General features: G+C 33.2%; 1 protein-coding gene across 9 annotated transcripts in view; it reads right to left on the reverse strand.

Moving 5' to 3' along the window:
* Positions 1–14,835, reverse strand: part of ODF2L (outer dense fiber of sperm tails 2 like) — a 55,481-nt gene that overhangs the window by 20,225 nt on the left and 20,421 nt on the right. For 6 of the 9 annotated variants that reach the window (XM_012464782.3, XM_012464788.2, XM_012464784.3 and 3 more), the window contains exons 3-10: positions 14,469–14,601; positions 13,707–13,832; positions 12,157–12,219; positions 11,954–12,025; positions 10,987–11,103; positions 5,420–5,605; positions 1,731–1,840; positions 628–763 (exon numbers count right to left, since the gene is read on the reverse strand). In XM_012464782.3, coding sequence (XP_012320205.2) covers positions 628–763; positions 1,731–1,840; positions 5,420–5,605; positions 10,987–11,103; positions 11,954–12,025; positions 12,157–12,219; positions 13,707–13,832; positions 14,469–14,601 — 943 coding nt within the window. The remainder of the gene's footprint in view (positions 1–627; positions 764–1,730; positions 1,841–5,419; positions 5,606–10,986; positions 11,104–11,953; positions 12,026–12,156; positions 12,220–13,706; positions 13,833–14,468; positions 14,602–14,835) is intronic. The other 3 variants (XM_012464787.3, XM_064372595.1, XM_012464783.3) reach the window with 1 other exon arrangement.

Here is a 14,835-nt window from a genome sequence, read left to right on the forward strand (position 1 = left end):
TAGCTACTAATATATTATTTATCCTGTGCACACAAACTTTATTTCATGGTTTAAAAAGATTCTTTTCTGCCTTCTATTTTCTGTCCTCTAAAAGTATTATTATGGAAGTGAAAATCATGCCATCATCTTTCAAGTTCCATCTGGTTGTTATATGTATCTCTGGTTGACTGTAAACTCAAATATCTTTTTTTCTCAGAAAGTTTAAAAGCTTCTCCCCTGTCTCTCCTCTGGTACCTATGGAAAGCAATGACCCGTAGGATTTGAGTAAGTTGGAAAATTCTTTCTGGTTATAAAGCAGCCAAGAACATACTTTCTGGTTTCAAACAGACCAGGCCTGAGGCTATATCCTATCGTAACCATGACACTTAGAAATAATCTTATGTACTAAAGTTAATGTAATTTGGATGATTCATTTAACTGCTAAAATTGGATAGTAAATCATTTATTTTAAAAGTTGAGGCAAAGAGTCAGCTTCATAAATCTTATTTAGTACTGCTGAAAATATATCCTGACAAGCATAAAAGACAAGAGCACTGTTCTAAACATACTCTTTGTTCAAGCTACTTCTATTAAGTAGACTACGGTCATTACATAATATATGCCTGCACAAACATACATACATAGTACCTTTAATTTTGTATTCTCAAGATTCAGAGTTTCATTTTCATATTCAATTGAGTGAATTTTTCTAAGAATTTCTTCACATGAATTTTTTCCATGGTCTTCCATTTTCTTCAAATCTTCCAAAAGATTAATGATTTGCCTTTATAAAATGAATAAAATATTTTATAAAAGTCATAAAAATTTTTACTCAAACAACATATTTTAAGTGTGTTTTTGAAATCACTTTGGTAGGGTGTACTGTTTCAAATAGGGAATATACAAAAAATAAACAGAATTCATAGAACAACAAAAATAGGAAGTCGTAATCTAAAAGGGTACAACCAAAGCAAATCATTAGAAACAATTACCCACTGATGATACTGAAGAAAAATTATACAACATGCTCTTTGATGTTCAATAAAACTTCTAAACTATTATCCACAAGTATGCACATCTCTCTCTTCCTCTCATAAACATGCGCAAATATACATACAATTTTAGGGACAAGGTTAAAGAAAAGAATCAAGTAAGGCAGTAACAACTAATCTTTAGAAATGAATTATATATGGTAGTTTTCAATGACAAAACTGAAGAGAAGACACAGAAAACACTTAAAATCAAATATTCAGAGTTCATTATTGTGTCATCAGTAATACATTTCAAATAATAAAATACATGCATTTTTACTTTTCATTTTCTTTGTTATGCATTTAAGTCACTTTAATTAAGGAACAATAACTTTTAGAATTTTTAAAACAGTTATAAATTTTTAAATATATTTTTACATATTTTTGTTTAAAAGAGAACATCACCTCCATTTAAGACAAAGTAAATATTAACATTTACTACAAATAACAGATGGCATACTGAAATAATGAATGATAATCTACAAGTTTAAAATTTCAAAATGTGAACACCAATTCACTTTTAATGAGCAATCATTGTAATTATTTTTAATAGTAGAGTAAGAAAACTTTATAGAATTATAAATAGGAAAATATCAAATCACGTAAGTAGCACCTTTACCATATATAATCTAAAAAAATCGAAATACAAACAACTCAAAGAGTTAAAAGAAAAAATGAAAATTCTTACTAAATAATAAAAGATTCTAAATTTCTTCTTACTTTTTCATGGTTTCAATCTGTACTTCCAATTCAGTTTTTTCTATTACAATTTTCTCATAATGACTTTTCCAGGCATTGGAAGCTGAAATTGTTTCAGACAACTTGGCTTCCTAAAGAATACATAAAAGTACTCGTCCTATAATTTTAAAACATTTTTGTTTTGTTCAGAACTCTAAACACAAATACATTATAAACAAGGAAGCAGTCATCCAAAAAGTATGAAACTTTAAATACAGAAAATTGTACACGCATGTTTATAGCAGTGCAATTCATTATTGCAAAAATATGGAACCAGCCTAAATGCCTATCAACCAATGAGTAGAGAAAATGTGGTACATATCCACCATGGAATACTACTCAGCCATTAAAAGGAACAAAATAATAGCATTTGCAGTAACCTGGATGAAGTCGAGACCACTATTCTAAGTGAAGTAACTCAGCAATGAAAAACCAAATATCATATGTTCTCACTCATAAGTGGGAGCTAAGCTATGAAAATGCAAAAGCATAAGAATAATATAATGCACTCTGGGAATTGGGGGGAAGGGAGGGAGGGGAGTGAGGGATAAAAGACTACACATTGTGTACAGTGTACAGTGCTCAGGTAATGCGTACACCAAAATGTCAGAAATCACCACTAAAGAAGTTATCCAGGTAACCAGAAACCACCTGTCCTGCAAAAACTATTGAAATAAATAAATAATGTAAGTAGACAACTTTGAATAGGAACATTTTAAAGTATCTATATTGCTATCATTTTATATACACATAGTGGAAGTTTCAACTTAACATTCTAACTATTTTTAAACAATATTTCACAATTAAAATAATTTCTTTTCTTTTTAGCGAACTTTCCATTTTTTTAATATTCTTTTGCCCTGGCTGAAGTGCAGTGGTGCGATCATGATGGCTCACTGCAGCCTCCAATTCCTGAGTGTGAGGGATCCTCCTGCCTCAGCCTCCCTAGTAGCTAGGGCTACAAATGTGTGCCACCACTTTATAGAGGTCACCCCATCAGCCTTCAAACGCTGCTACTGTCCACAAAGATATAAAAGTGGTAATAGTGGCTTATCCATTTTGAATGTGAACTCCATGAAGTAGGGATTTTTATCTGCTTTTGTTCATGGCTGTATTTCTAGGGTCTTGATTGATAGTATATGGAGCACAGCAAACACTCAATAAATAGCTCAAATAACTCTCTGCAGATCCACCTAAAGAGCTGTGCCTCCTGTCTACATTCTACAGAAAAACAAACACATTGGAAGGCAACAATGCCAGTAATTATAAATCAAAAGGCCCAGAAACAGTAATGATAACAATTAACATGTATTGGGTTTTTCTTTCTTTCATCATTAATCCATTTACTGAACAAGTATTTACTGAGAATCTATTATGCACAAGACTTCTTAAAATTTTTTCAAAGTAATACTTTTGATATATTGAAGACTAGCTTGTTTTCATATTTTGTATATGAAAACATTGTTTTCATATTTTGTATAAAATAAGCTTTAATATAAATTATGAAGTATAAGTTTATAATGTAAATTAAGATATTTAGAAGGTTTATCAGTAAGAAAAGAATTTATGTATTAGCAATATAATTATTACCTACTTCATTAGTATGACATTCCCAGATGTTGAAACTAGTCAGTGATGGAATCACCTTCCTAGAGATTTTTAGAGTTGGCCTACCTTTTCTCTTTACTGTAGAAAACATCTAAGCCACCAGAAGAAAAATGAGGATCTGTCTAGTTTTCAAAGAAGGAAATGGGATAATTCTTCAGTGTGCAGAATTATAGAGCATTTAACATCCTGGCCCCTGGGCACTAAATGTCAGAATCAGTTGTCTCTAGTACTTTCAAAATCCCCATTTCTTCTTTCATCTGTCCTTATAACATGCAGATATAAAGCAAAATCCCCCTTTTAACCTTTCCTTCCACTGCATTGGAACTGCATCTGAACTAGTACTAGTGACCTTCTAATTACCAAAGACCATAGACCCTTACAAATCCTCCTTGTCCTTGATCTCTCTTTCTGTAGTCCTTGGTAAAACGTAGGCATTGTGTAGATATGTGATAACATTTTGTTAAACTATCATTTAGCCCTTGTTGCTGAACTGTTCATGTTTTAGACTTAAGATACTGTTTTAAATAATGGTACCCTTACCTTAGGTGAACAGGATAGTAAGCTCCTGCCTTCTGAGACTTATATTCAAGTAGAAGTAAACAGTTAAAAATAAAACAAAACACAACAGCAATGATAAATGGAAAAAATAAATGATATGGTTTCAGATTATAGTGAATGCTATAAAAAAATTAAGACATTGATATGATTGTTTTGGGACTACTTCAAAAGGATTGGACAAGAAAGGCCTCTCTGAAGAGATGTCAATTTAAAAGATACCTGAATGATTAAAAAAAGAAAGAGCTATTGTGAGCCAGAAACGAACATTAAAGCCAGAAGCAACAACAAACAAGAAAAACAACAAAACAAAGAAAACACTTCATGCATTAAAGGAACAGAAAGGAGGACAGTGCAAAAATGTATTTTCTTATTTATTTCTCCCTGCAAACACATGAGAAAGGGAGTATTATGATCCCCTATTTTATACATGAAAAAATTGAAGCCTAAAGAGGTTAAGTTCCTTATTCCAAGTCACAAGGTTAACAATAGGAAGAGCCTTATATCTGGGGTGTGGTAGTGATGCTATTTAAGTAAAATCCCAAGAATGTTAACAACTCAATTAGTTTTTACTACTCAAGAATCTTTTCAGGCCTTCAACCAGGTCTACAACTTTCTAGACTTTAAACCTATTCTTCAATGTTTTTATCTAGTTAAATTCTTCTGATGATAGGTTATAAATATTAAGCCTTAGAATGTTAATGCTTGAGCTTATAAAATACTATTTTGTTTACAATAAGCTTTTATACAAGTCTGTTTTCATTTCTGAAAGCCTCTAAAAATTCTATAAGCCCATAAGTTCTTAAGAAGCAGGATATCAGTGAGACATTTTTTAATAAAATCAATTAGTAATTGAATAAATATAATTTGTCAAAAACAACAAAACACTATGCCCATTTTCAAATTTGTACTATAGCCAAAGATATATTTTACATGGCGTGTTTATTTCAGCATATGGTTTTAAATGTATTACAGAGATTAAATGAGGTTACTGAATAAAGTCATAGGGTCAAACGACATAAATCAGCATTTCTCAAACTAGTGTTCCTCAGAACCAGTTCCAAGAGTTGCTTTGTGGGTAAAGGAATAGCTCTGTGGTTAAAAAAGTGTGGGAAACACTTAGTTCAATACCCTTCATTCCACTGTTTCTGAAAGCCTTCTCAGAGCCTTTAATTTGCTAACATGGACGATAATGTTCCAAGTGGAAATATGTATGAAGTATTACCCTTAGTTAGTTAGCCAACAGAACCTTTTTTTTTGTGCCTGGGGACAGGGGATACACTTAATATTTCCTGTAAGTAAAGTTCCCAAGGAAATGCTGATATATTTCAATATGAAAATTTGACATTTTATGTAATATTCCAAAATAAAAGATTAAAGCAAAAAGTGTTAGGTTTTTCTGATATTAATAGCATTAAGAGAAGAATAAAATTACTATATTAAGCATCATGATATTATATAAACTAAGTACATAAAATATATCTTTTAAAAAGAATGCATTTACATACCTGATCTCTAATTTGGGAAGTAAGCTTTTCAATAGCTCCTGTAAAATGGTCAAGCCTTTGTTTGTAAACTTTAGATGCCTTTTTTAAAGCTACAGTTTTTTGCCTACTTGCTTCTTTCATCACTACAGCCTCATTCTTATTCATTCTCAGTTGCAGGTTCCACTTGGCTATCTTGGTTTCTAAGCTCTAAAAAAAAAAAAAAAAAATTGACAACAATTAAAGTGTTTCAGAACTCCAATTTTTATGTAAACACTGTAAAAATATGTATATAATTGATATGGTTTGTATATTAGTCCATTCGCACACTGCTATAAAGAAATACCCAAGACTGAGTAATTTTAAAGGAAAAAGGTTTAATTGACTCACAGTTCCACATGGCTGGGAAGATCTCAGGAAACTTACAATCATGGTGGAAGGCGGAGGGGAAGCAAGAACCTCCTTCACGTGGTGGCAGAAGAGAAAAGAGTGAGGAGCAAAGGGGGACAAGCACCCTACAAAACCATCAGATCTCATGAGAACTCACTATCATAAGAACAGCATGGGGGAAACCAACTCCATGATCCAATCACCTCCTACCAGGTCTCTCCCTAGACATGTGGGGATTATAAGGATTACAATTCAAAAATGAGATTTGGGTGGGGACACAAACCACAGCATTTTGCCCCTTGGCCCTCCCAAATCTCATGTCCTCACATTTCAAAACACAGTCATGCCTTTCCAACAGTCCACCAAAGTCTTAATTCATTCCAGCATTAACCCAAAAGTCCAAGTCTAAAGTCTCATTTGAGACAAGGCAAGTCCCTTCTGCCTAGGAGCCTGTAAAATAAAAAGCAAGTTAATTACTTCCAAGAAACAATGAGGGTACAGGTATTGGGTAAATATTCCCATTCCGAATGGAATGAATTGGCCCAAAAAAACGGGCTACAGGACCCATGCAAGTCCAAAATCCAGTGGGGCAGTCATTAAATCTTAAAGCTCCTAAATAATCTTCTTTTACTCCACGTTTCACATCTAGGTCATGCTGATACAAGGGATGGGCTCCTTCAGTCTTAGGAAGCTCTGCCCCTGTGGCTGGCAGGGTACAGACCCCTTCCTGGTTGCTTTCACAGGCTGGCATTGAGTGCCTGTTGCTTTTCCAGGTGCATGGTGCAAGCTGTTGGTGGATCTACAATTCTGGGGTCTGGAGGACGGTGGCCCTCTTCTCACAGATCCACTAGGCAGTGCCCCAGTGGGGACTCTATGTGGGGCTCCAACCCCACATTTCCTTTCCACACTGCCCAGCAGAGGTTTTTCCATGAGGGCTCCATCCGTATAGCAAACTCTTGCCTGAACATCCAGGCATTTCCATACATCCCCTGAAAACTAGGCAGAGGTTCCCAAGCCTTAATTCTTGTTTTCTGTGTACCCGCAGGCCCAACACCATGTGAAAGTTGCCAAGGCTTGGTGCATGCACCCTCTGAAGCAATGGCCTGAGCTGTACATTGGCTGCCTCAGCAGCAAGGCCCTGAGCCCAGCCCACAAAACTTTTTCCTTTTAGGCCTCTGGGCCTGTGATGAGAGGGACTACCATGAAGACCTCTGACATGCCCCAGAGATATTTTCCCCATTGTCTTGGCAATTAACACTTGGCTTCTCATTATTTATGCAAATTTCTACAGACCACTTGAATTTCTCCCCTGAAAATGGGGGTTTCTTTTCTATTGCATGGTCAGGCTGCAAATTTACCAAACTTTCATGCTCTGTTTCCCTTTTAAACATATGTTCCAATTTCAAACCATCTCTATGAACACATAAAACTGAAAGTTTTCAGAATCAACCAGGTCATATCTTGAATGTTTTTCTGGTTAGAAATTTCTTCTTCCAGATACTCTAAATCATCTCTCTCAAGTTCAGAGTTCCACAGATCTCTAGAGCAGGGGCAAAATACCACCAGTCTCTTTGCTAATGCGTAGCAAGAGTCATCTTTATTCCAGTTCCCGAGAAGTTCCTCATCTCCATCTGACACCATCTCAGCCAGAACTTCATTGTCCATATCATTATCAGCATTTTGGTCAATCCCATTCAACAAGACTCTAGGAGGTTCCAAGCTTTCCCGTATCTTCCTGTCTTCCGAGCCATCCAAACTGTTCCAATCTCTACCCATTACTTAGTTCCAAAGTCGCTTCCGTATTTTTGTGTATCTTTATAGCAATACCCCACTCTCTGCAGTACCAATTAACTATATTAGTCCATTCTCACATGCTATAAAGAAATACACGAGGCTGGGTAATTTACAAAGGAATGAGTTTTAATTGACTCACAGTTCCATATGGCTGGGGAGGCCTCAGGAAACTTCAATCATGGCAGAGGGTGAGGGAGAAGCAGGGACCTTCTTCACGTGGCAGCAGGAGAGAAAAGCATGAAGAGTCAAGGGGGAAGAGCCCCTTATAAAATGATCAGATCTCATGAGAAGTCGCTCACTATCGTGAGAACAGCATGGGGAAAACCATCCCCATGATCCAATCGCCTCCCATCAGGTCTCTCCCTAGACACGTGGGGATTATGAATATTACAATTCAAGATAAGATTTAGGTGGCGACACAGCCAAACTATATCAGTTTGGATCCATTCCCACCCAAATTTCATGTCAAACTGTAATCCCCAGTGTTGAAGCTGGGGCCTGGTGGGAGGTGGTTGGATCATGGGGGTTGTTTCTTATGAATGGTTTACAGCATCGTCTTGGTGCTGTTCTCCTGATAGTGAGTGAGTTCTTACAAGATAAGGTTGTTTGAAAGTGTGCAGCACCTCCCTACTTGCTCTCTCTCTCTCTTGCTTCTGCTCCAACCATGTGAGATGCCTTACTCCCCCTTTGTCTTCCACCATGATCGTAAGTTTCTTGAGGCCTCCCCAGAAGCTAAGCAGATGCCAGAATCATGCTTCCTGTACAGCCTGTGGAACTGTGGGCCAATTATACCTCTTTTCTTCATAAACTCTGCAGTCTCAAAGGAGCAATACATTCTTAAATTATTTTTAAAAGAACTAAATCCCATAAAACGTAAGTAGCTGGGAAAAACACCAGTACAATAAGTGGACATAAGACAAAAGAGCATCCCACAGGAAACACTGCTGTCATTCCTCTAAAAGTCCACACGGTGTCATCATCACACCATGAATGGTTGCTGTCTCAGGTTAAAAAACTTTTTAACATGGAAAGTAAATTTTCTTTTTGAAAACGGTTCCAGACACAATCATCACACCATATTTATCAAATCCCACACTTATGCACTATCAAGGAATACACTGAAATGATAAAATTTTTATAATTCAAAATAACCTCTCTCAAGTAATTTGCCAAATGAATGAACACGTTTTTTTTTTTTCTAGACGGAGTCTTGTTCTGTCACCAGGCTGGAGTGCAGTGGCGTGATCTCATCTCACTGCAACCTCTGCCTCCCGGGTTCAAATGATCGATTCCTCTGCCTCAGCCAGGCATGTACCACTCCACCCGGCTAATTTTTTGTATTTGTTTTTACTAAAGACGGGGTTTCACCATGTTGGCCAGGCTGGTCTCAAACTCCTGACCTCGTGATCCACCTGCCTTGGCCTCCCAAGTGCTGGAATTATAGGCATGAGCCACCACACCCGGCCATGGACACATATTTAAAGTGAATTGTCTGTCTTTTTCTATATCTAAAGGAGTGTCTGTATACACGTCGAATTTTATGCAGAGAATTATTCTCAGTCTTTTCTGAAAATATAAAAATGTTCTAACTCTAACTGCTACATCACAAAAATCTAGAAAGAAAAACTGGTTCATGGTATCTTTGGGATAGTTCCCAGAGACTTACAATGTAAATTTTTAAAATATCCGATACAACATTACTCAACACTAAAAAAAATTGAGATTAATGCCAAAGTGAGTTCATTGGGTTTATACTCTTAAAAACAAAAAACGAAAAACTGTCAAACCTAAGTCAAAGAACTAAATTCTGAACCCCTTAATTACTTAATGCCTTAAATCCAAAAGTGTGTGAGAGAAAATGTGGAAGAATCAGTAAACTCAGACAGTTTCTTTTAATCACTTCTTAACAGTGGCATTTTGGTAAAGGAATTTGAATTTAAGTTATTAGGAGAATTTCATAGCAAAATTTTAGGATTTTAGCCTTCTGTTCTTTCTCCAAATTATCATGGTTATAAAAAATAACTACTCTCATGCCTGTAACCCCAGCACTTTGGGAGGCCAAGGCGGGTGGATCACGAGGTCAAGAGATTGAGACCATCCTGGTCAACATGGTGAAACCCCGTCTCTACTAAAAATACAAAATTAGCTGGGCATGGTGGCGCGTGCCTGTAATCCCAGCTACTCAGGAGGCTGAGGGAGGAGAATTGCCTGAACCCAGAAGGCGGAGGTTGCGGTGAGCCAAGATCGTGCCATTGCACTCCAGCCTGGGTAACAAAAGCGAAACTCCATCTCAAAAAATAAATAAATAAATAAATAAAAATAACTACTATGCTTTCTTTTTAAAAGTTATTTAATATTTCATTTTTAAACTGAAGAAAGTATTTTCAAAAACTTTCCCAACTGTTGTTTGAGGACATAATTTAAAATTATGTAAGATAAATTGGGGAAGCTGATTATCTGCATTAAATCACACATCAGATGTATTCAGTCACATGTGTTCTCTTATATTTACTATGACAGAGCACTGCAATTCCAACTCAAGTTCGTCTGTAGTTCCCTAGCATACAAAATTTACATCCCCCATAAACCAGCTTAATGTCCCTTTAAAGGAAAAACACACCAAGAAAAACCTCAAGTACAGTTTTGAAACGTGCTTCAGGTTGCAGATATCTGCTCTGATTCAGGAATGCAAAAACAAACAGAAATCTAACTCAGAAGTCCACACACTCAATGGAGTCTGAGTCTCTGTAACTTCTGAAGGTGGGAATATTGCTTCTTTGGCAGAAGAAAAACAGTTACCTTATATTGTATGATTGCCACCTCAAATTCTTATTTCAAAGTGACTTTGACTCCAAAAGAATAATGAAACCAAAAAATTCCCCTTAATTATACTTCTACAAAGCTGTTTAATAAGGGAATTACTTGAGTTTGTGAACATCAAAATTGGACTGTTTTTAAGATTATTACGATTAGTAAAAAAAATAAACATTGTACTGTTAACTGTGAGGAAGCATGAATGTATATATGTATAGATGTAGAAAAAAGACTGAAATAATGTACACCAAAATGCTAACAATGATTTTGGTGTATTTAAATTTATTTTATTTTCCATAAATTTTCCATAACAAATATAAATTAACTATAAAATAGAAATGATTTTTAAAGTAATTCAATCCCATAAATTCTTCCTAGATTGGTATTAAACAGAGACAGCATTTTTATATTGGAATTTGGACCCAAACCTTTAGGTAGGCCACAAATATTAAGGTTTACCTTAAATATGTATTTCCCATGTCAACAATTGTGTATTTTTAAACCACCAAATTCTAGAATTAAGGAATGGCTTTATAGCCTTTCATTAATTTTATCACTTGAGATATAAAAATGGATATATATTTATAAATAACCTTCACATATTCTTTCAACTTATCATTCTCAGCTTCCTTTTTATGGATTTGGAACTGTAGTCGTTCATGTACTACTTTTACTGATTGAGAAAAACGGTTTGCTTTCAAAGTATTTGCCTGTAACAAAGAGAAAGAGAAAACCAAAATACATATATGTAATATATATTATATAATATATATAACATAAAATATATATTATAATATATAATATAATATAGTATTTGCCATGTCAATATATAATATATATATTTTATATAATATATATATTATATAATATACTCTATATTTATATTTTATATTATATATAATTATACATTTTATATATTTTATATAATATATAAATATATTTTATTTATATAACATATGTAATATATTTATATATATATTTATATATTATTATATATAATATATAATAATAATATATATTATGTATATATATTATTTGCTGTATCCCCAACCCAATATCTTTCATTTTACTCCAGTTTAGGCACAATCTAAAGCACTACTTTACATAAACTGCCATCCCTATTACAATTGTATTTCATGCCAAACCAGGGGTAAGATTTTCCCCCCAATCTTTTTGATTTAATGGCTCCTGATAATCATCTCGTTTTTAAAACTCCCATCTATCTTCCTAAATAAAGTTAAGGGTATACCTAAATTGCTCCTACAAATACTAAAATTCCTTAAATTTTTCCCCAATTGAAATACAATACAAATTTAAAATATTTCCTAATATGAAGTGATTTATGCGGAGTATCCTGACAAACACCATAAAACTCTAAAAAAAACTTAGTAAAATTAAGATGCTATATTTGATAGGTAAAATCTGTAAAATATCCAAATCATCTAGAATTTCAAAACACTTTTCTGTGTTTACTTCTGAGGAGTTGGGGCCTGGATGGGGGAAAAAAGGGAGTCAATATTAATATAATGAATTAAGCTCACAAGTGCAAATTTTGCTTACCTTTTCATTCTGAAACAAACAAGAAAGTTCTTGGATATGGGCCTCCTTTTCAAATACCTTCTTCTTAAGATTCTTCAGCAAATATAAAATAAGAGTTAGAAATTTCACAACTTGTATAATATTGGCTAATATTATAAAACCAAGCAGTATGCAAATAACAATGACAGAAAGAATGAACACAAAGTAAATGTGGAAAGACTTACAGCATTTTCACTTTCATTATCAGTTAGATTTTCTAGCAACATGCTGGGTAAATTGTTTCCTGTCTGAAAAAAGAACATTATAAATCAGTGTTCACAAATTATATTCCTCTATGTAAATAAGTAGGAAGTGGAATAAGCATTACTCAAGAAATTAATATGACTTTTAATTCAGATTTTTAAAAGAGTTAACCATTGAAAAGATTTTTGTCCAAGTATTCCAAATTCTTTTTGGTCTGCAATTTATGAAATTAGTTAATTTACTAAGTTGATCTAACAAAAAATGCTTCTGAAAGTATAGGCCAATGACACTAAAATCACAAAAACCCTCTATACAAAAGAAGCTCAACACAGTGCTGTTTATCAATAGGCAACAATTATCAACAGGCAACAATTATCAACAATCTAAATTCTAGCAATAAGAACTCTCTTAAAAAATTACAGCAAATCAGTAACAGAATTCTATGTAGCCATTTTAAATGAGCCCATAGAAGATTCATTTTTATTCATTTTTGAGAGTCATACTTCTGCTTTAGAATGTAAAAAAGCTATCAATTCTTTTCACCCAAAACCAGGTATACATGTACATATAATGCAAAACTGTACATGGAATTTCAGAGGGCTCATGGATTTCATAAAGGCCATCCTTGGATTCTATAAGGGTCCAAAGAGCTCAAGTTAATATTTTTTTCTATTAAAAAATATTCAATACATGAGAAAATATTGATGATACAGTGTTAAGTATAAAAGTTACAAAACAAAGAGAGTAATTATACTCCATTTTTCTAATACATCACGCATATATGCACACATAACATATATACAGTAAAGAAACAAAAGACTGCAAAAGATACACAACATAAAATTAACAGTGCCTAATAGCGATTCTTCACTGTGTTGAGATCAAGAGAATTATTAATATTTCTCTGCTTCTCTAAATTTTCTATAATAAGCATGGAACTTTTTAATTACAAAAACTATTACCTAATATTAGATAATTTTCACAATTCTGAAAAAATTTTTATCATAGGAAAAAGCCAAAAGGGAGTCAGAAGAATAATTTAGGTGATGTAAAGGGTATAGGGTTTTCTTTTTGGAGTGATAAAAATGCTTTAAAATTGACTGTGGCGATGGCTGCGCAACTCTGAATACATTGAAAAACACTAATTTTATTATTTAAATGGGAGAAATGTATGGTATGTGAATTATAGCTCAATAAAGCTTTTACCAGATTAAGAATATATAGATATGTATAAATATAATGTACACAGGCGCTTAAACTCACAAAGTGCATATTTTATTAGAATCAGCTAAATTAAGTATAATAAAGTTTTTGAGATAAAAATAAAAATACATCTTTTATAAAAACGTGGTTTTCATACAGAACTATTTATGAAACATTAAAGGTAGGGATTAATGACTGTCATTTCAAATAAAAATTCAAAGAATTATTTCCATTTCAAATATACCAATAATTTCTACAGTTTAAAAATAATGTACCCTTCAAATGAGAAACAATAATATTTAATGAGTGCTTAGTGTTGATGCCTTACTTGTTTGTAGTCTCTCTTTCTAAGAAGATGTTCTAAAGCTAGTTTTACATTTTTGAAGGTGTCTAATTCTTCTGTTAATATTTCCTTCTGTTCGGAAATCTTCAAATTCAATGCAGAAAGATTAGCCTGACAAATTATAAGAACCACATATATATATTTTAAGACATAGCATTAATTAAAACCCTCTAAAATATATTACCAAACAATATTTTTTACTAACAAAATCATTCTTTTGTGCACAGTAATAAGAAATGTTATAAAATTTATTATTAATAAATTAGATTTGTTATATAGTACATTAAAATAAAATGAAATCAAAATAAAGAGCTTAAATGGCATTTATTTAAATAAAAATTATAGACGATAATCTATTGTTTGTCCCTAAACTTTAATATGCCGAAACTTACAAATAGTTCTCTATTCCAAATAATACTATAGAAAACAGATATATTTCATCTCTCAGAAGATTTTAGTTTTAAATTCACTCTTAAAAAAAGCTGATTTTCTAGTTCAACTCCAGGTAATTCAAGCACCAAAATACATTATTTCTAGCTTAGCCTTTTATCAGGTGTATGCCTGAGATTATCTTTCAGGAAAAGAATTGTAGTTAATTACATGGGAATAAAGAATTCTGAAAAACCCTCATTTTTCACATTAAATACTCATATGTGAGCATACCTACATAAGATATGAAACCTAGGTTAATGTATTCTGAGTATTATACTAGCTTTTCATTTTATTACATATTCATAAGTTACTCACATTTTCAAAATTAATCTCTTCAATGGTGTCCTTTAATAATGGCAAAAGTAACTCTACAGAATGAGTTACCAACTCTGCTTCCTTAAGTGTTGCTTCCAGTTCAGTCTTTTCATTTAGGATGTCCTGCTTCAGGCTAATTACAAAGGCACATACAAAATTTAAGTTAAATCCAACTTCATTTAAAAATGCTCCTCAGAAATGCCATATTACCAATACAGTACTCTTAACAGCAAGGATAACTTTTAGTCCAAAAGTATCTGGAAACTTGGACTTTGAGTGTAAGCAAATTTTAAGAATATCTTCAGTAATTTATTTTACTTACATTTTACTTGTTTGTAATCACAAGAGTTATCTGGATTAAACATAT

This window comes from Aotus nancymaae, unplaced genomic scaffold (assembly GCF_030222135.1).
Source record: "Aotus nancymaae isolate 86718 unplaced genomic scaffold, 86718_ANA_hifiasm-v0.15.2.pri h1tg000007l, whole genome shotgun sequence".
Taxonomy (NCBI): domain Eukaryota; kingdom Metazoa; phylum Chordata; class Mammalia; order Primates; family Aotidae; genus Aotus; species Aotus nancymaae.